This window comes from Engystomops pustulosus, chromosome 1 (genome assembly GCF_040894005.1).
Source record: "Engystomops pustulosus chromosome 1, aEngPut4.maternal, whole genome shotgun sequence".
NCBI classification, from domain to species: domain Eukaryota; kingdom Metazoa; phylum Chordata; class Amphibia; order Anura; family Leptodactylidae; genus Engystomops; species Engystomops pustulosus.
The window spans coordinates 193,624,175-193,647,020 of NC_092411.1; the positions used below are offsets into that span (position 1 = coordinate 193,624,175).

At 39.4% G+C, this 22,846-nt stretch overlaps 1 protein-coding gene across 3 annotated transcripts; it reads right to left on the reverse strand.

The window, feature by feature from the left end:
• Positions 1–489: 489 nt before the first annotated feature.
• On the reverse strand, positions 490–20,904 carry LOC140070429 (uncharacterized). Of its 3 annotated transcripts, XM_072116954.1 has the most exons (5): positions 20,855–20,904; positions 18,910–18,974; positions 18,237–18,269; positions 8,083–8,163; positions 490–2,318 (listed from the first exon to the last, which is right to left on the reverse strand). In XM_072116954.1, the coding sequence occupies exons 1-5, from the start codon at positions 20,859–20,861 to the stop codon at positions 1,533–1,535; spliced, it is 972 nt and encodes a 323-aa protein (XP_071973055.1). In that variant the 5' UTR covers positions 20,862–20,904; the 3' UTR covers positions 490–1,532. The 3 variants fall into 3 exon arrangements, with proteins under 3 accessions (XP_071973055.1, XP_071973064.1, XP_071973072.1); XM_072116963.1 differs by lacking the exon at positions 8,083–8,163 and having other exon boundaries at positions 20,855–20,892; XM_072116971.1 differs by lacking the exons at positions 8,083–8,163; positions 18,237–18,269 and having other exon boundaries at positions 20,855–20,892.
• Between the last annotated feature and the right edge of the window lie 1,942 nt (positions 20,905–22,846).

Here is a 22,846-nt window from a genome sequence, read left to right on the forward strand (position 1 = left end):
TACTGAACAGTTCAGTAGCTTCTGACACAGGAATGCACCTCCTTTGGTGCCACTAACTAGTATCCACCAATATAAAAAACAACAATGAATGTCATTTCCCAAGTTCCCACCAACAAAGAACAGTTCTAAACCACCCTAAAGTCTCTTAGAATATCTCAGAGTGTCTCAGCCTGTGCTTTTCTCCAGGTTCATGGAGGACAAGGCATATTGTTGAACTTTTAATACCCCCAAAAATGGGTTATAGTTTAAAGAGGACCTGTCATATCAGTATAATTTTTGTATAGATAAGTTGTTTCTCTTTTTATTGCATTTTATGTCGGATTGGTAAAAATCTTAATTTTTGGTGGGATTTCAACATCTTTTTTTTTTTTTACCCCGTTCATTGTGGGTTTAATAATGATTTTATTTTATTATAAAGTTCATTATGTATATAGCAATACCTTATATGTCGGGTTTGTATAGTGATTTTCCCTTTGCAAACAGGTTAAAAAAGTTTGAGCATCACTCACTCGATCTGATGAGAGTAAGAAAAGTTTACATAAATAAATGCTATTGTTTGTATTATGAAAATTCTTGAATCTTCCAATATACTTTGTATATCAATTAAATGGTACATGTGATGTCACACAGGTGTGCTCCTCATACAGACAATAACATTTATTTGGGAACACCTCTTTAAGCAAAATTTTTTTCCTTGAACATTTTCATTATTCATACTTTACTGATAAGTTTGACATTTAGGAACACATATAAACATTAGACAATTAGCAGAGGTGGTGGCTCAGAGAGATGCTGGCCATGCTCTCCAGTGCAGTATAAAGGAATTATTAATGTATTGATGGCAAAAGTTCCAATAAAAAAAAAAACTGAAGGCTGAAACAAAGCACTGGAATAAATTCATCTGTTTTTTTTCACAAATACTTGAGCACTGCCTATTATTATATATACATATATTATATAGGCAGAAGGGGCTCTGGTGGTGTTCCCAGTTCTCCTCCATTTTGCAGCTTCACAAGCTGTTACACTATCTCATCCTCCCCCTGCTTCCTCAGCACTTGTGCAGTGAGCACTTATTGGGCGGGAGTCGATATGCTATGTTCTTTGCATCCTGATAAAAAGTTTTTTACTCGAACTGAATTAAAGTATGTAAAAGTTTTACTCTATTTCCATGGTGGATGTGATCTTTGGAAGTTGGACTACACCTTTTTCTATCACTTATTTCTGTAATCTCAATGTTGAGAGAGTGTGAGACAGTGTAACCTACAGTAAAGATAGTTAACAGAGTGGCTATGGTAGCCCCTTAGACTCTTAAGCATAATTTTAAAAGTTGATTGGAGAAGGAAGGTGGCCATCTATGAGTAAGTGTCCCTGGGTTATTATGGCTGATTTTGATGGTAGGTTTCCTTTAAATGCTATACCCCACTCATACAGGTTGTTTGTTGAAAAAAATACTCAGAATGTATATTTCATTTTTATAAGCTCACCAACTGAAGAACTGCCTTCCATCACTAAATATTCTGTAATCCAAACAATTAATCAAATTCCTGGCTACTGTCACTCCGACTTTCTGAAGAACTGTCACTGTGATACTTTGCATAGTATCGGTTGCCACCAGATATTCTTCTTTTTCCACCACTGTATTGGAATGTTTTTCCGCTATTGCGCCTTCTTGGAATGACTTTTGTTTTAAGATTAGCATTGGTTTTAGCTTTGCTTTTATGCTTGCTTGTTTTTGTTGGTTTCATGCTCTTATTGACTGTGGGAATCGTGGTATTGCCCTCCTTATTAGCAATTCCATTAGGCTCATCTGTCCTTCCTTTGGAATAGTCCTTGTGTGTTGTTGGTTGTGTCACAAAAATTTGTCCTTTGGTTTTGAATGGATTCCCACATTGTTCCCCATATTCAGAGCAACCTTGGTTACTATTATCAGTGTCATTGTAGCCTGGTATGTCAACAAATGTGCTACCTTCAGTACCATAGTAGTCATCTTCATTGCCATGTCCACTGGTCTTCTGCGCATCTTTAGTGGGTGGCATTCCTGTCTGTGATCCCTCTGTGTCATTAGAGAGTAAACCATACATTTCTATGTAATTTTTAGCTGTACTTGCTGTATTATCAATATTATCAAACTTCAGATCAGGCTTTTGGGTAGTGAGGCTACTAGCAGTGTCAGTTGGCTTGTTACTGCCATAAATGTTTGCAGGTCTGTTGGTTGGAATGATTGGATCTTCACCATTTAAACCATTTTCTGTGTCTTTAAGAGAATTTCCGTTACTTTGCAACTCATTCATCATTGTTGTGTCTTCAAATCTTTCTTCCTTCAAGTAGATGAAATAAAACACAACATTTAGGGAAAAAAATAGCTAAAAAAGTTCTTAAATGACACCACAAATTTCTAGTTTGGCAAGAACAGTAATGTGTCCTGATCAACAAATCCCATGAAAATGATATTTGACAAACAAGTCTTTGGGACACTAAGGTGCTCATGTGTCACTTTTTTCTGTTATATTTGAAACTTTTTTGGGCTTATTGGTAAATATGACACAACACTTTTCATCTGACCAGCAAAGTTTGCTGTGCCTGTGTTTCCAGCCTGATTAATCTTATTCCAGATGTTGATGTTTTAAAAAGCGCAAATTTTCACACTCAACCACCAAAGATTAAGATGTACATTTGGGATGGTTGTCTAAAACGCCAGAGTTATATATTTTACTGACCCAGATTTATCAAAGTGGTTAATGCATTTGGCATATGTTTTGTGTGACCAGTCTAAGTTTATACCATCTGTAAGTATGTGTCAAAATGTGCCAAAATTATGATGCAAGATAACCTCCCACCCTACACACACACTGCCAAACCTCAGGAAAAACACTGAAAGTGTTTAAAACATTTAATCCTGCAAGAACATGCGCTTGCAGGATGTGGTGACTTAAAGGGAACTTTAATTCAGTAAAGACAGGCTACAGTAACCCATTACAGATGGATGCCTTTCTGCCTTCTCTAAGCATTTTCATTACAATATAATTGTGTGTTTTAACTTACCTAGGTCCCTGCCAGAATCCTTTGCTAAGTCACAGAGTTTGATTTGGTTTGGATGCATTTAAAAATTAAAATATGTGCCTTGTCTCTGAAGCTCAATCACTCATCAGCTCTCAATCACTCATCAGCTCTCAGCCCCCACCTTTCTGCTGGTGTACAACTCCTCCCTCCTGCTCCTTCACTCATACAGAGCTCACCGCTTGATGAACTAACATCAGTGGGGGAGGGAAGAGTTGTACACCAGCAGAAAGGTGAGGGCTGAGAGCTGAGGAGTGATTGAGCAGCACAGACAAGACACATATTTTTTTTTAAATGCATCCAAACCAAAACAAACCACATGATTCTGGTGCTTTAGGACAAAGACGGATTTTCTGCCCTGTGTCATTATAAGTGGCTATAACTGTCAGGCACCAGGGGTAGTGGACCCACTGGATCCCCATGGACGATGACATAAGCCGACACCTGGGAGCGGAGTCTAAGTGGTACCCAGTTTTCACCAGAGCCCACCGCTCTGGACTAGCTGCAGTGTGGTACCACCAGGTCCCTCCACAGGTGCAATTTTGTCCTCGGTGGCAGCCAAAGCATAGTACAGAGTCCTAAGGCAAAAGCATGGTCGGGGACAGGCAGGAGGTCGAGACAGGAAGCACAGGATCAGAGTCAGGGACGTAGTGGTAGGTCATGACAGACAGCACAGGAAAAAAAATGTTATTCACTAAAAAATAAAGTAATAAATCAATAAAAATGCCCATAAGCCCTATAACTTATAAAGAGACATATAACGCAAAAAAAAAGTCTAAATAATAACACAAATCCCAAGTATAGTATAGTATTACCGCGTCCGTAACATTCGTAGAATAAAAGTAAATAACTACTGAACCTGAACGATGAACGCCGTAAAAAAGCTGTTAAAACCCACCAAAAATTATGATTTTGCCTATTCAATCCCACAAAAAAGCAATAAAAAGTGATTTAAAAATATGTACTTCAGAATGATACAGTTGCAAAGTACAACACGTCCTGCAAAAAACAAGCCATCAACCATCTCCGTAGCCAAAAATGTTATGCCAAAATGATAGATTTTTTCCCCACATTAGGGTTTTATTTGGCAAACTTAGTAAAACGTAAGAAAAATATTCAAGTCTGGAATCCCCTTAATCACATTGACCCATAGAATAAAGATAACATGATTATTAGGCTATACATTGAACATGAAGAAAAAAGAAAGTAAAAGATCCAGTACAGAATTAATACTTTTCCACTCCTGTCATCAAAAAAAAGTTCATAAATTTTCAACAATAGGGGATACCAACCCCAAAATGGTAACACTGGAAAAAGCATTTCATCCCGCAAAATAAAAATGCCGTCACATGGCCCCAATTATGAAAAAGTTAAAATTTTATAGCCTACAAAAGGGGCCAATGAGAAAACTAAAATCCATGCAGCTGCAGGGCGCTCCTTCCCTTCTGTGCCTCGCTGTGCGCCCATATAACAAGTAACAGCCACATGTGGGGGGTCTCTGTACTCGTGTGAAGTTGCATAACAAATTGTAAGATGGGTTTTCTATTTTTATCTTTTGGAAATGTGTAAATTTTAGGGCTAAATAAACATATAACAGACCATTCTAAATTTCGCCTCCATTTTTATTTATTTACTATGAAGATCTCAAGGGGTTAACAATCTTCCTAAATGCTGTTTCTGATAGTTTGGGGGGTGCAGATTTGAAAATGGGTTGATTATATGGGGTTTTTTAAATGCTAAATATTTAAAATTTCATTCAAAACTGTATTTATCCCCAAAATAGTAAATTCTGAAAATACAGAAAACCGATATTCGAATTGTAAGCCGCGTGACATCAAAATAAATTATCCAGACATTTCAAAAATTATGAAAATGTAAAGTAGACATGGGAAATGTTATTCAGTAACTTATTTAGGTGGTAAATCTATCTGCCTGAAAACGCAATGATTTAGAATTTCAAAAATGGCAAATTTTTAAAACAATTCATAATTTTTTCTTTTTTTTGTAAATAACCGCAAAACTTATCAGCCAAAATTTTCCACTAAAATGAAGTACAACATGTGAGGAAAAAACATTCACAGAATCGTTTTTAAAGTGTGACAGTGTTCAAAAGTTATAACCATATAAAGCGACTCATGTCAGACCACAAAAAATGGGGCTGAGCCTTAACCCCTAGGCGCACCAGGATGTTATAGTACGTCCCCGGGGCTAGATGCTTAGCGCACGGGGACGTTCTATAACGTCCTGCTTCTGGCACCGGCTCACGAACGGAGCCGGTACCAGAAGCAGCGGCTGTCAGCTGTCTAGTACAGCTGACAGCCTGCGCTAACACCCGCGATCGGAGCCGGCTCCGATCGCGGGTGTTAACCCCTTACACGCCGCGGTCAAACATGACCGCGGCGTGTAAGGGTATTTGCGCTGTGGATCGGATCCCCCGTGCCGCTTACCGGGGGATCCGATCCACTTCTGGGCAGCTCCGAGGACTGGCATGTGCCCCGGAGCTGCCCGGTTTCCATGGCAGTCAGACCCCTTCCGGGTCTGACTGTAAACTGTCTGAGCATGCGCAAGCTTGCTCAGACAGTTTACACTGCTCTACAATAAAATAGTATTGTAGAGCAGTGTATTGAACTTAAACCAGTGATCAGAGCATCACTGGTTCAAGTTCAAGTATGTATAAGTAAAAATATGCAAAAACACTTAACACTACACATTATAATAAATAAAAAATAAATACATAAAAATATAAGCCCCTAAAATGTCACTTTCCCATAAAAACACTTAATAAAGTATAAAAAACACAAAACCACAAAAAACCCTGCATATTTGGTATTGCCGCGTCCGTAACAATCTGTATAATAAAACAGAATCGTTACTGGACCCGCACGGTACACGCCGTAGAAAAAAAAACGCAAAAACGTTCCGAAAAAAGATAATTTTTAATTAATACCCTATAAAAAAAATGCTCTAAAAAGTAATTTAAAAAATGTTATGCACTCCAAAATAAGCCCGCTAAAAAGAACAACTCTTCTCGCAAAAAATAAGCCCCTAACTAGATTTGTCAGCCGAAAAATAAAAAAGTTATGCATATGAAAAGATGATGATGCTAAAATGAACAAGATTTTCTCCAAATTGGTTTTTATTCAGTACAATTGAATAAAATACACAAAGCCCCCACATATTTGGTATCCCTGCGTCCGTAACAATCTGTATAATAAAACAGAATCGTTATTAGATCCGCAAAGTTAACCCCGTAAAAAAACAAAACAAAAAAAGCTCCAGAAAAAAGATAATTTTCAATTAATACCCTATAAAAATGCTCTAAAAAGGGATTTAAAAAATGTTATGCACTCTAAAATAAGACCACTAAAAAGAACAATCCTTCTCGCAAAAAATAAGCCCTTAAACAGATTTGTGAGGCGAAAAATAAAAAAGTTATGCATATGAAAGACGGTGATGCTAAAAGTAACAACATTTTTGCCAAATTACTTTTTATGCACTAAAAATGGGAAAAAAATAAAAAATCTATATAAATGAGGTCTTTTTGTAATCGTGGCGACCCATAGAATAAAAATAATATACTATTTTTATGGTATGGTAAACAGCCAAAAAAAAAACCCCATAAAAATCTTCCTGAAAAGTGATGATTTTCATTTCCTCCACCAACAAAGAGTTAATAAAATCTCACCAATTAGCCTATAGATTCCCCCAAATTACGTACCAGAAAAGTGCATCTCATGTGGCAAAAGAAATAAGCCCCTATAGGTCCACATTAAAAAAAGAAAAAAATTATAGCCTGTACAATGTGACATAGCAAATCTGATCTGGATGGCGCCTCCTTCTGATCTGGATGGCGCCCATACAGCAGGTTACCACCACATATAGAGTATCCGTGTACTCGGGAGAGATTGGGTAACAAACTTTGTGGAGCCTTTATTCATTTAATCCATTGTAAATGTTTAATTTTCCACCCAAAATGAGTGTATTGTGAAAAAATATTACAATTTGCAGACTGCACCTCCATTTTGTTTTAACCCCTATAAAACACGTAAAGCGTTAACAAACTTCTTAAAAGTGGTTTTTCATACGTTGAGGTGTGTAGTTTCCACAATGGGGTATTTTACGAGTCCCACTATTATTTAGGCCTCTCAGTGTCAATTAGAAGTTGAGCAGGTCCATCTAAATACGGGTTTTGGTGATTTTACAAAAAATTTGAAAAATGATACCTAAATTCTGAGCCTCATAACATTCTAGTAAAATATGTGGAATCTTAAAAAACCATGCCAACATAAAGCAGACATTTGGGAAATGTAAGTTATGAATTTATTTGGGAGCTATGACTATCTGCATCAAAAGTAGAGAATTTAGAACGTTGAAAATAAAGAATTTTTCCAAATTTTTGCCAAATTTAGTTTTTTTTCATAACTAAACACAAAAGATATCATCCAAATTTTTAAACTAATTTGAAGTACAATGTTTCACGAGAAAACAATCTCAAAATCCTCTGGATATCTCATAGCGTTCCAAAACTATAACCACTTATAGTGACACAGGTCAGATTTGAAGAATGGGGCCGCGTCCTTAAGGCCAAAATAGGCTGTGTCCCCTAGGGGTTAAGCTATAAGCTCGCTGCGTCCTTAGTAAATAGTAAATATTTATTTATATACAGTAGCTCCATCATACTCCACAGCACTTCACAGATCCTTCAAAGTATTTCTTGTATAGTGCTACTCTTAAAGTAGAGTTTTGATCCAGGAATCTGTTATCCAGGAAGTTTGCCAGAAGAACGAATGTGTTGTCCAACTGTGGTTGGTTTATAAGTATAAAATGAACTTAAGGACTTTTTGTAGGACTAACAATTTTTGTGGTAGTTTGGGGTCCACTCTATTTTAGCTAAACCAAAAGTTTAATTTATATTTCCCATTTCGATTCAATTCACCTCTGGCTTTGGCTCAAGAAAAGCTGCTTTATAAAATGCCATAAATGCATATGTGTGATTCTTAGTAAACGGGTTGGAAAATACTTTACCTTAGTTTCCTTGCTTTGTGGTAGAAATTCAAACACATAGACATTTATGCCACTGTTGGAATCATGTCCTTCATAAATTAGCTAAACATAAGAAATGGACCAAAATGAAAGAATTAAATTATTTCAAAACCAGTGATAAAGAATTTAAAAAAATAATTAGACATATAATAGAGACCAATTATTCCCATTAAGAATAGTTGGCCATCAGAGTATTGGGAGCCCAGAGGTGTATGAGCAACTAATTTGTAATGCAATGTACGGTAGAGAGGAGATACTGGTAATAATGATCTCTTCCTAGATGTTAAAACTCTGTAGTCTGTATTAATAATATCTTCATTGAATGCCTAAATATATGTAGTGGGATAATAGTCAAACTAGTTAGTGATGTTTCGTTCTTGAACAAGCTGGATCTTTCAGATTAATGACATGAGTCAGCTCCTGGCAGAGAGTTAATGGCTCACTTAAAGGACACCTGTCATCAGGGCTGTGTCACTAGTCCTGTCACCACTACCTGTTGGAGCAGCTCACAAGGATCCCATCCCAGCCTTTATCTAGTTATTTCATACATTATTCAATGTAAAATCATCTATTCTTTATCATGTAAATGAGGCTGGTCACATGGTCAGAGGCAGTGATGTCACCCCTGTTCCCCCTCCCCTCTCCTCCCCCTGCTCATGTCTGTGTGTAATGTATAGTAAAGTATGGCTAGTGTGTGCTGTATCTGCTGACATGCTGCATCCTCCTAATATACAGGTGAGAGACACAGACATCAGCTACACATGAATCTGACATGTTCTGCTGTAACATGGCTGCCTGGAGCTGCTGTATCTCTCCTAAACACACACACATGCACACACAGGCTGCAGGGGGTGTGGCCACCAGCACATCATTATACAGCCTCACGTCATTATACAGGCTGTCAGTCAGTCACTGGGGGTGTGGCTGTGGCTCCCACTCATGAATAGAGTGGACAGCTTGAATATGCTAATGCTTCATTGGACATTTCACAGGTCATTTGCATACAGCTTTAGGACCTCATTGCTTAGGTTTACAGGCATGTAGAGGGACAATGAAGGGATAGAGGCAATGCTCTCTAATGGCAGTTTATGAAAATATATTTACTTTAGGGGGTTATTTTGCATGACGGGTTCTCTTTAACCCTATCCCATTAAAGGGGTATTCCCATTTCAGCAAATTAATGTTATTGTTTAGATAATTAAAAGCTATACAATTTTCCAATATACTTTCTGAATTAATTCGGCACTGTTTTCTAGATCTCTGCTTGCTGTCATTCTATAGGAAATTTCATTGTTTGTTTCAGGTGGACAGAAATCTGACCATGGTCACACAAGTGCACAGCTCGTTATATCACACAGCTCTGATTACTCTCTGTGACATAACGAGTCATGCACCTGTGTGACCATGGTCAGATTTCTGTCCACTGGAAGTAAACCTAGAAGCTTAGTTTTAAATGCAGAAAACTCACAACACGCTAGTTTTAAGAGATTCTTCCTGTCTATCTACAATATTGGCCTATTAATTCATCCACTGTCTTCATCTTTGTAAGGTCAAATGGATAGACTCCATTTAAAGGGAACCTGTCACCATGGACCTCATTTTCACTAAAGACAGGTTGCAGAAGCCCATCACACCTATAGTGCATATATGCCTTTTTGCCTTTTCTAAGTGTTTGCATTACAATATAATTGTGTGTTATAGCTTACCTTGCACCCTGACAGAATCCTCTCTATAGTCCCAGGGGTTGGGCTTTGGTTTGGCTGCATTAAAAAAAACAACTCCCTCTCCCACTGATCTCAGCTCACCAGACTGTGACCTCTGTGAAGGAGCAGGACTCAGGAGGGAGGAACTTTACAGGAGCACAAAGGAGGGGCCAAGAGCTGAGGAGTGAGTAACACAGACAAGTCACATGTTGTTTTTTGAAATGCATTTAAACCAAAGCCCTGCCCCTGTGAGGATTTTGTCAGGGTGCAAGGTAAGTTATAACACACAATTATATTGTAATGCAAATACTTAGAAAAAGCGAAAGGCATAGATGCACTTTAGGTTGGCTTCTGCAACCTGTCTTTAGTGAAAATGAGGTCTCTGGTGACACATTCCCTTTAAGTTAGTAAGAATAGTAACTATAAAACCATCGCTTAAAAATAATCATCAATTGTAATGCTGTAAATGCCACTATTGACATTTTATAATTGGCATCATGCTGTGAAAGAATATCACCACCATCCTGCAACAGTATGCTCACATATAAAGTAAATATTATTATGTATTATCAGCCAGGGCTAGCTTTCAGTAAAGCCGGGGGGATGTTGGCAGACTGGACAATTGCCCAAAGTCAAAAGCTTCCACGAGGGAACCCCCCTGCCAGGGTCTCACTAGACTGCATTTGCTTCTGTGGATTTAAAGGGAACCTGTCACCAGGAGCCCATTTTAGTGTCCCCCATGCCCCCGTAGCCAATGCTTAGCACATTCCCAAACAGTTTTTAAAATTAATTAGAGTTTTTGAGATTAAAAGAAAAGTTATATTAAAGTTTAGAAAAAAAGAGAAAAACAAAATTGTGTGTGCTCACCCCTCCAAAGTTAGTCTTGATTGTAGGCTGTGCTGGATGGTAGATAGCGCTTGGTCCGGATCCAAGGTAAGATGAGGAGAAAAAATGTGGGAGTAAAGGAAATCCGCACTAGTCACTGTTAAAAAGTAGAAAAAATCTTCAAGTTTATTGGTAACACATTAAAAATGTGACATCATAATGGGAAGGGACAAGTTACAGGTGACGCGTTTCGGACAAAGAGTAGTCCTTAATCATACCTGCTGGAGGAAACATCAAGTTAAACTTATATAATGGAGGAGAACGCCACCGGAAGTGGTGTCGTGGGTGTGTGAGGGGCGTGTATTGAGGTTAAGGTCACATGATCTTAGAATGCAGGAAGCGTGAAGGACGGGCCGGAATGAAAAAAATGTAGAAAGAAGAGTTTTAATAAACGAACATAAGATCGTTTCTATAATTCATTCCTTTGGGAAAGCGGGTATCAAGTATCATGATCCAATAGGCTTCTCGCATATGAAGTTTTTTTGTACGATCGCCACCTCGCTTCATGAGTAATGTTTGTTGAAAAGCCATCAACTCTCTCAAACAGAACCCATATATTGAAATACGACCCTCTGACAAGGGGGGTTCGATAGTCATTTTGGATAAAGAACTCTACCTAATTGAGGCTCAAAAAATGTTAAGCGATTCAGCTACATACCATAAACTTCGGATTAATCCAACTGACGACATCACCAAGGATCTCAAAAAACTCCTAGAAGAAGGAGTCGCCCTTGGCGTCTTTGATCAACCGACTGCAGACTTTCTTATTCCGGCCAACCCCATATGTCCGAACTTTTATCTTTTACCAAAGACCCATAAAGAGTCTTTTCCACCCAAATTTCAACCCATTGTATCGGGCATGGGCTCCTTACTAGAGAGATTGGGGTCTTGGCTGGACAATCTTCTGCAGCCCTTTGTCACTAGACTACCCGGTTACATCAGGGACTCTAAGACAGTACTGTGTGCCATGAAGGACTTAACCTGGTCCCCTCAATACAGTTGGCTCACCTGTGACGTAGCGGCCCTTTACACTTGCATCCCTCATTCGGGAGCGCGTGGGGCCGTGGCGTCACATCTACGCAAATATGGCAATTTCTCTGATACTCTTCAGGACTTTATTATTGATGTCTTACGTTTTTGTTGAACAATAACTTTTTCATTTTTAATAATCAGTTCTATCTGCAGAAAATGGGTTGCCCCATGGGGGCTTGCTTCTCACCCACACTGGCCAACCTCTATATGGCCATGTGGGAAGAGGAATTTCTCTTTTCCGAAGCTAATCCTTTACGTCATCTCATTTCATGGTACGGAAGGTACATCGACGACTGTCTCCTCATCTGGTCTGGCAGTGGGGAGACAGTCGTCGAGTACACACGATACCTTAACAACAACACATACAACCTGAAGTTTACATATGAGCATCAACTAAATAGTATTCCCTTTCTTGACATTTTACTCACTGGGGACAACCTCAATCTTACTATCTCCACTAGACTCTATCGTAAACCCACATCGGGCAATACTTCATTGAAAGCGGATAGCTGTCATCCCTTACATTCCATAAAAAACTTACCCGTTGGTGAGTTCATTAGAGCCAAAAGAGCGTCTTCCACTCCCGATGCATATAATGATGAATGCGCCATCATTATTAATCGTTTATCAAAAAGAGGCTATAAACACAAGCTCTGTCAACGAGCACGTAACATTACTGACAGCAGAGATCGCTCTCATTATTTATCTGAAGCTACCCCCAAAGCTAAAACTAAAACCAACGATTTGCCTGTGTTTTCTACACAATTTAGCACACAGTATGCTGCCATAACGACTATCGTAAAAAAATATCTACCCATTTTATACTGTGACACCACAATGGATAAACTTTTACTTAATGGCATTCGATGTGTGTCAACCAAAGCACCCACATTGGGTAATATACTCTCCCCTAATTACTTTTCTAATGATCAACAAACCAATATTTGGCTAAACTTTAAGGGTAGCGTCTGCTGCGGTAAAACCAGATGCAATCTCTGTAAATTTTTACATAAAACTTCTACCTTCTCTTCCTATGTTACTGATATTACCTATCAGATCCATAGACATCTCAATTGTGAATCTACACATATTGTCTATATGGTCTTATGTACACAATGTAAAATGCAGTACATAGGTTGCACTACTAGAAAACTTAAAGCCCGGATTGCGGAACACATTACTGGATCCAATCCATCAAACATATCCAGCACCCGGAACATTTTCGGAGTATCTAAGCATTTTCGAGACTCTCATAATGGCTCTATGACAACCATGTCAGTTATTGCCATTGAACAAACATTACTCATGAAGCGAGGTGGCGATCGTACAAAAAAACTTCATATGCGAGAAGCCTATTGGATCATGATACTTGATACCCGCTTTCCCAAAGGAATGAATTATAGAAACGATCTTATGTTCGTTTATTAAAACTCTTCTTTCTACATTTTTTTCATTCCGGCCCGTCCTTCACGCTTCCTGCATTCTAAGATCATGTGACCTTAACCTCAATACACGCCCCTCACAAGCCCCTCACACACCCACGACACCACTTCCGGTGGCGTTCTCCTCCATTATATAAGTTTAACTTGATGTTTCCTCCAGCAGGTATGATTAAGGACTACTCTTTGTCCGAAACGCGTCACCTGTAACTTGTCCCTTCCCATTGTGATGTCACATTTTTAATGTGTTACCAATAAACTTGAAGATTTTTTCTACTTTTTAACAGTGGCTAGTGCGGATTTCCTTTACTCCCATATATTAAAGTTTACTTGCATTTCAGTCCTCCCGCGTTCTGGGGGTGTGTCTATTGAGGAGTGGTTTCCCCCCCGCCCTCGGGAAACCACTCCATCCTCAGCCTGATTTAAAAAAAATGCCCATCTCGCTCATCCCTCCTCCCCTGTGTTTTCTATCCTCTCGGGCTCAACTATGTACATACTCTATGTGCCCACCCCTTGTATCTGGCAATTCCCACAGCTCCGTGGACAGGTTCTTCATCTGCGCATGCACCACACTACGCTTGCAGTTGTCAGGCCAGGAAGTACGCAAACTACATAGCAATGTGATAAGGGGGGGAATGGGAGAGACTAAAAATGGGCCCCTGGTGACAGGTTCCCTTTAAACAGCAGTTGCAATCTCTAACATCTGAAAGAGCCCAGTGCTGCAGCTAAGGCTTGGTTCACATGAAGTTTTGTGTTATACGTTGTATAGACATGTCAGGCACAGACATATCCCACTGTATGCCTTACAGAGGGAGAAGTCGCCCAGGGATCCCCCTCCCTCCTGAATGATGGGGGAGGGGTGGGCGTGTGACCGGGTCCTTCCCCCTGGCGAGCGACGTGGGGAGAGATACAATACGCTGCATTAGATACCCATAGCTGTCCATTGCCTCTGCTAAGCGCATATGTCGCTCAGGCGGAGGTGACAGGATGAAAAGATGTAGCTTGCTATGTCTTTCCATCCTGTCGGCAGAGGGAGGCAACAACTATGACTCTGTCTGCCACTATTTTTCAATGTATACACTAAGAGTATACGTCGGGTTAGAGGATGTTTTAACCATGTCTGTACTCGAACATCAAGCTGCTGCAGCTATTGCAAAGTGCTACTGATACACTGCACAGAGTTTCTGCAAGTTGAAAGTTAGTAAAGTTAACATATATGTAAAATGTGTAGAAACATGTGTGTATAAATGTCTGTACTTCCTTGATGGTTAGACATAAGTGTATGGTGTGGTTGGCTTTTTGGATGTATATAATAATGTATCATGCATTGTAATGCTATGTTTACATCTCAGGGTATGCTAGCCAAAAGTATGCATGCCAAAATGATTCCTGATCCATTTCATAGATTGGGGTAATTTATTAAGACTGACACGTTATGTGGCAGTTTTACTAATCCCTGCACCCACACACATCACACAGGAATTTTAAAGAGGTCACTGTCTCTTGGTTCTGGCGCAAGATGATGCACCTTGGTGCCCTGGCCCTTCCTGTGCATCACCCATTCCACTGTTCGGAAAAATGCTAATTGGTGCTCTAATTCACTCTCGTCTAGACTACAGTAACTCCCTACTAATCGGTCTTTGACTTGCTAAGCTCCTTCCAATCTATTCTTAACACAGCAGCTGGGATTTCAGACCAAACACTACCTGGATTCCTCTAGCCTGTGCCAGTCACTGCACTGGTTACCCTTTTTCTGAATACAGTTTAAAATAATCACCCTCATCCACAATGCTCTAATGCTGCAACTCCCTATCTCTCCTCTCTCATCTCGGTCTATCCCCCAACTCGTGCTCTTTGATCTTTGTTTTTTCCATACATTGTCCTTACAACATATGAAAAAGACGTGTCCTGCATACAGTGGGATACATCGCCCGGTGACTCCTCTCACCCCCCCAGTGATTGGCTGCTGCCAATTTACAGGGTGTTACCACAGTGATGTCAATGTCCTTATATGTGACATCACCCGAGTCCCCCCTCCAGGTGAGTGACGTATCCACTCAGCAAGGGTGAAGGAGGGATGCAAGAAGTTGAACCTGGTGAGCGAATTAGGTTAATCCAGTCTTTTTCAGTGGATCCTTCATATACTGGTGAGATGGAGGCAGCAACTATGCTTGAAACTTCAACTCTCTCTTTACTAGCCGATCCTGTGTCCTCCTCCCATCTGTTATCCGACAAACACCAGATACCAAGCTCCAAGCTTCTCTGCAGTTCCATTGACCTTGGACTTTCTATATTAGATGGCGACTGATGGCCGGCTCAAGCAGCAGCATTTTATTTATTAATTATTTTATTCTGTTCCCTTTTAAAGAATGGCTGGACCATTATACAAGCTCTTATACCTCTTGTCTCACCCCTTCATCTTAATACACTGTAAGCTCTTGCTTACAGGACCCACACCCTTTGTTCCGATGGACTGTTTGTACTCTGTAATGCATAATTTTATTTCTATATGTCCCTTGTGATTTGTAAATAGCTATGGAATATGATGTTGCTATATAAATAAAGATTATTATTATTATTATTAAAGTGGCACAAGGAGGATGGAACGGGGAAAAATTTCACAATTTCCTGCCCCTTAACCAGGAATTTTAACTTTTTCAAGCTTGGTATACCAGAAAATCCCTGTACGAGGAACGATAATGATTGCCGGTCCATATCCGGACAGGCATATGTGCGGCACTATGGAGAGGCGTACGGGCCGTAACAAGGGGAAGAGACAGACGGGCCGTAACAAGGGGAAAGATAGGACATGTTCTATCCTTTCCCCGTGTACGGACTGGTATGGTGCCACACGTGTGTGGCACCGTATCCCTCAGTGTGCCCATTGCCGTCTATGGGGGACAAACAGCCATACTTACATCTCCCATACAGTCCTTTGAATGTAGCCTTACATGTGAAAATCTGTGACCTGGTACATCCAATTTAATGTATTCAAGACCAAGACTTATGCAGTCTTTGCATTTCAGTTTTATTGCTTCCTGCAGTCCAAAAGTCATAACTTTTTTATTTTTCTATTTACAGATCTTTGTGAGACACAGACCCCAAAAATGTCCATTTGAATGAGGCCTTAGTATAATTTGACTAATTTGTAAGTACAGTCTTTCAGTATTAGGGACCCCGTCATTGTCAGTTAACAGCAGTCTGAGATTTAAAAACAAGTTTAAAAAAAATGGAAACACAAAATATCCCTCCTCCATCACATCTTCATGCTCTAGGCCAGTGATGGGCAACCTTTTGAGCTTGGCGTGTCAAAATTCGTTAAAAAACCGAGCATAACTCGGGTGGTGTGTCACCTTAACAAAAAAACACACATAATTTTGTGATGTTATAGTTTAAATAACAAATATGTATAATTATTTAACTTCTAGGGTACTTTAATCCTAGGTTGTCTGATTGATACTACCATGTACTGCCATACTACAGTATGGCAGTATATGGGGATTTTCCACATCATCTATTACTATGTGCAAATCACACCTTGTAATAGATTGGTTTCAATCAGACAGGTGTGGAAATGCTTAGTAACCTGTGAAATTTCTGTCATGAAAGTTCACAGGTTATAGCGGGGCGCAGGTGCCGCTGTCTGCATCTCCCTCATGAGGAGCAAAATAATCGCAATGTCTGGCTATTTGCAAGGCGTTGCGATTATTTCAGGGCTTGTACATCACAAAACTGACACACAAGCCCTGATGACTGTCTTCTATCATACAGTGCACTGATCTTACTTATTATATGATGAGAGTGGTTGTCCTCCCTTGCCCCTGCTGTGGAGATGGTCAGTGTAGAGGTGGCAGCTGCTGGGACATCACACAAGGCAGCAGCGATGTGGCCTCTGACTGTGCTGCCATCCTCCCCCCAACACAACTATCAGGAGCTGCAGAGGAGCCTCCTGGATTTATGGCCGGGTCACCTCTCCTGCTGTGCCCTGTGCTGATACCTGTGCTGACTGGAGACACTAGGCACAGCTCACACATGGGGAGGGGCCGGCCCGGGGGAGGAGGCGAAGGGGGAGTGCTGGAAGCTCAGTGCAATCTCTCAGCCTCCCAGCTACTGCACCTGGTCATGTAGGATGAAACTCAACTCTCAGGCAGCCGCGTGTCAGTGAAAATGGCTACGCGTGTCAGCACTGACACGCGTGTCATAGGTTAGCCATCACTGCTCAAGGCCCATGATTTAATGGCCAATATGGCCCTGAGTCTTGTTATCTTTCATTATCTGGGCCTCAAGCATCAGAATAAGATATCTGAGATGCAATCCTGCAACCACACTAATCAGTGATAAATCCAGTCTGACACAATCAGAGGGTGCAAAGAAGCTGCCATGTCAGGCTTAACAATGGCTTTTGGGTTTGCCTGCTATAGATAAATATTAGACTGACAAGTAGGCTGCAATGATGAAGTGTTATGAAGTGCTCAAGTTTTAAACCTCTAATGGGACATAAAAAGTTTTTTTAAATAAAAAAAAGTAAAAAAAAAAGTTAAAGCATTGAATTTGAGTTGTATATTTGAAAATGATGCTTTCAGCCCAGATACCAAAACAATCTTTTGCCCTCCATTTGGAGAGTGTGTACTTTTTCAAATATAGCTACGATATGCACTGTGAGAGGATTTATGGCCTGTATGCCTGAATAATGACGTAGTAACCATGTTATAGTCACAATTCCTGGCGCAGAGTTGGGAATTGCGATAACTCCCCCCTCTTTGCTGGCTGGGTGTGTAGGTGGCGATGCCGGGTTGTGCATGGGGCAGGTATGGGGGCGGGGATGCCCCACGCCAGGTCACTAGTTATAGCCAGCGCCAGGATAGAGCACAGACTATAGTGCAATCCTACGTCCGGCTGGACCAGGCATATATCTGAGCCATGCACATATGCATGGAAATTGCGCCCACGCCACTGCGTATTTATCAGGAGGTTGGAGACCCATAGACCGGTGCATCATGTACCAGGGTAAAATACATCCCCCCTATATACAAAAATGTGCATACCACTTTTGTAATGAGACCTGTCTATCACTAACCTTTGGCTGTTCGTTCACATCAGGAGACTCTGTCTTGATATAAAATATAGTGAAAAGTGGTGAAAAGATGATAATGTTAACAGCCTTCATTATATGCAATGTATTGGCTGGCAAAATCTTAATGACACTATTTTAAGTGTTACAAATATGACTCATAAAATTGCTTACATGCAAGTCAATGGGAACATATGATAAACAAAAGCGCTTCCGCTCTTGGTAATGGACAGACTAATGGAAACCACTAGCACAAACTAAAGGGCACGAATGCTGGTGGTGTGAACATAGCCTTAAGTTCAGTTCACACTTGCTTTCGATAGGCTCTGTTCCCCCTTCCATTATAAAATAGTGCAACAGCAAGCATGATTTTTTTCCAGTATTTTAGCGAAATTGTAATGGAAGGCAACCTTCTGGAAATGGAAGTCAATGAGGGAAGGTGAACAGAGACTTTTCATTCACCACCTCTTTTTAGTTTCCGTTACGCTCTCCTAAAATGGAGAGTGCAATGGAAACCCTGATGCAGTTGTGAACTGAGCCTTATTGAGTGCAATTTAAAAGGTAATCACACTCTATAGTAGTGTTATCGCAAGGGGTGATAACCAATAGATAACTAGGACATATCTTGAATAGATGAGGTAACACATTTCTGATAAATGAAAGTGTGAAATATACTTACTGGAAGTGTAAAGCCTTTGGAAAAAAGGCAGACCCACAGGAGAATAAGCATCATTTGGAAATTTACTGTAAAAAAACAGTAAAGTGATTGCTATCTGTCTTTAATGCAATACACTGTTGATGTTGTTAATATACATAGTAGTATGTGATATTAACAGGGTTTCCTGCTTTTTTTGGAAACCCTCATAGGGCAGCGGTAGGAAAAAAAATGAAGTGTACTTACCCTGCTTTGGTTCCCCTTCCCACAATGCAATTACCGGCTGAGGCTAACATTGATTTCAGCGGTCGTGGGATTAGGCCCCATTGCATCTAATAGTGACTTAAGCGGTCTTAGGGCAGTTTTATTTGGTAATATTTTGATCAGTATTTTTTTTCATGTGTATTTGGAAGGCAAAACCAAGAGTGGGTCCTACATTTAAAGTATAATAAAATATTTAAATATCTGTCTTTTGAATCTATTTCTGAATTTGGCTTCCTAAATATTAATAATGGAAAATCCTACTCTGTTAAACCGACCTTGATCCCAATATTCTCCTTTCACAGGCAGTCACTGAATTAAGAACACTCGACTTACAAACCACTAATAGATACAGCATGACTTCTCTCCCACAGTGATTGTAGAAATTTACTGAACTTTGGCCCCAGGTTGCAATGGTTAACTGTAGGAGTTATAAAAAGCCTCTGCTATAAAGCTTTAGTGTTCATCCTTGTCTGAGGTTACAATTATAAAATATACCTGTTCCGACCATGAATGCGTAGTCTTATACATAAAATATACCTGTACCACCTTACAAACAAATTCAACTTAAAGGACATCTACCATCAGATGTACTGATGGTAGACTCCTATAATGTACGTATGTTTTTATGATAGTTTATGCACACCTCCACTGTTCTTTATACAGCCAGTCCACGGCAGCCTTCTAATCATTCAGACTGCTGTCTAACATCACTGGTTGCCTGAATGATCAGAAGGCGGGACCCGGCTGTGTAAAGAACAGTGAGGGCGTGCCTAAAATTATCATGCCCCGGAGTCAGGAGGTGCTCAGGTGATGTAAAACTGAGCACCTCTGGCTCATTAGCATAAAAATCAGAAATACAACACCTACATTATAGGAGTCTATCATCATTATATCTGATCAAACCTACAGAACTGATCTTGTGTGGATGTAACTGCCGGCATATACAATTATAAATGTGTGTGTATATAAATGTATGGGTTTATAAATGTGTGTGATTGTATAAACATGTGTGAGTGTACATATATGTATATTCATTTAAGAGGAAGTGGGCCCAATTGAGATGTCTGCTACGTGGCCCAACCTCTCCCAGTTACGTCTCTGCTTGTGGTAATAGCTATATAATGGACTGGTCAAAGGAATAGAGAAGAGTTTATAGACAGATAAGCAGACTAAAGATCACCCAAATACCTAGAAAATATTTTCCTTAATGATTCAGCTCTCATGGGGGTTAGACTATCCAGGGGCTGTCTGTAAAGAGTTAAGTCATTAACAACACTATCAGGTCCCTTTATCTCTAAGCAGTCAGTGTAGTACAAAGTAGAAAGTTGATTTACACAAACTAGTTAAACAAGGAAGAAAGGCAGGGGAAAAGGGTAACAGGCACATAATATAAGAAAGTATATTACAAAGCTTACTTTTATGATTTGTACTATTGATTTATGCAATTGTGTTGAAACATTATTTATGCTTTAACAATACCAACCCTTAGTAGTAATCTATACCTCCAATGCATTCCTAATAATCACAGAAAATTGTACATGGAAATTTTTGTCTAATAGTTATGTAAACCAAGTATTTTTCTGCTCTTTAAATTTACATATGTTAACAAAACAAAACTCTTTGCAGTAAATAGTTTAGTAAAATGTATAGTAAATGGATTTATTAAAAATAATACATTGGGACAATATATTGTAATATATTTTACCTGCCATCTCTTCCTTCTCCGGATTTGTAGCCTGAATGTTGTTTATTTCAGAAATTTAAAGATGGGGACAGCCAATCAGATTTGTGTGTCCAAGGAGTCACCAGCGAACAGAAATGTGACCGGATTATTACATACTTAAAATACTTCTGTGGTAACAACAATTAGAAGGAAAACAAAAAAACTGCATATTGATAGCAAAAAGTAGAATTTTCACAGCTTGCACAGAAGACTGGAATATTTTTAGACCTAGATTCTGTGTTCTGTATCAAGTGAAGAATTTTCCTTTACGTAACATTTTGGAGGCACTGCAGCAGGAGATGAGACAAGACAAGAGCTCCTGACCACAGTGATACATTGTGGTTAGCTTATGAACACCACAGGACAATGGAAATTGCAGTCATTAATTTACTAATTGCCATTGGGGTGAACTTTCAAACCAATAGAAAAGTGCGGCTCTTGTGCATTTGCTTTTGAGTCACATTTAATTAATTAAAAGGCTATAAAATATGTGACAACAATTTTCCTTTTGAAATGAATTCTTAAAAAACTTTTCTCATTTCCTGGAAAACTTAATTGTAGTTTAGTATTTTTAGCGCACTAACCACCTTCACAAACAAATGGTGTTTTTCTGCTAAGAATTTTGGATGGTAGCATACAGCATGTATTCACTTGACAAAGCAAGTTATTCAACTGTGCATTACATGAGTGGGCTAATAAATGAGTGAACTACCACTGAAGTTGAGATGAAACAAAAAAGTGGTATTTTAAAGGTGGTTTCAAGTTTTGAGCTTTCTCTTTTACTTAAAAGTAACCCCTGATTTGTCAAAGGTTGTCAGCAGGTCAGAGGTTGGAACAAAGTCAAGTAAAACAAGCAGAGATCAAACATGGTCAAACACTCAAGCCATATTTAAAAGAGTTTTCCCGACTTATCAATTTATCCACTATTCATCATAGCCTGAATGAAGCTTTAAACAGACACTATCAGTGGATTGTTCATGTAATATATAAAACTAAATGCAGCTGGTTTTTGCACTGGATAACACTGCAACTCCTGCAATCTCACAAGTTCTAGCCACTCCGTGTCTGCTGCAGCTACAGGCAGTTCTAGATCTAAAATCCAATTTCCACTTCCACCTTTTTATTATGGTAATAATAAGCAAAAATAACACAGTTCACAGTTTTCTCACAGCCTTGCAAGGCCTTGGCAAGTGCAAATCTTCTCTTGGAATGTAAGGGACCAAAGTCTAAAAAGCTTTCAAACTTTAAAGAACTTATTTTACACCATATTCTCTTCTAACCAGGGAAATGAGACTGTTGACTGACTGCAGAATTGCTGAAATAACAATGTCATAGAAGTTACATTCTGGACTAGACTGTCCAAAGAAATAAGTCATGAGCTTGCTAGTTGTGAACATTAGATGCATCTAGTTTCTTTCTTCTTTTAAGTTCTTCCTGTCAAACCCCCATTCCCCTTATGAACTTGCACCAATGAGTGGCCAATTAAAGGGAACATGTCACCATATTTTCAAAAATTTAGCTAGTGACAGGTTCCCATAAAGCCCTATTAACTAAATGCCACCTTTATATAAGCTAAAAAGGGGGTGCTCCCATCTACTCCTCCCTATACCTTATGCCTCCTCACTAATCAGCAATTCATGTCTGTCAAGGTTGCTCCAGTTACCCTTATCTCAGGAGAGCTGTGAGTAAAGTTTTGCTATTTTAAGGGTTCCCCTGTTGATTCACATTACAATGTATGACTTGTTTCCCATCATTCTCCCTGCTTCCTTCTCTCTTATTTGACATCCCTAAGCACAACCAGTTATCGCTTGTTTTATATTCCTCTTATACTGCATTTTGTTGCTGTATTTAATCCTATATTTTTATATCTGCCAACATTAATTTGCTATTTTTTGGTGAATGGGTTGTGGAATTGTGACCTATTTTTTTATTTCTGCCTTCATACTTAATGAATTGAAAAGTTAGCAACCAACA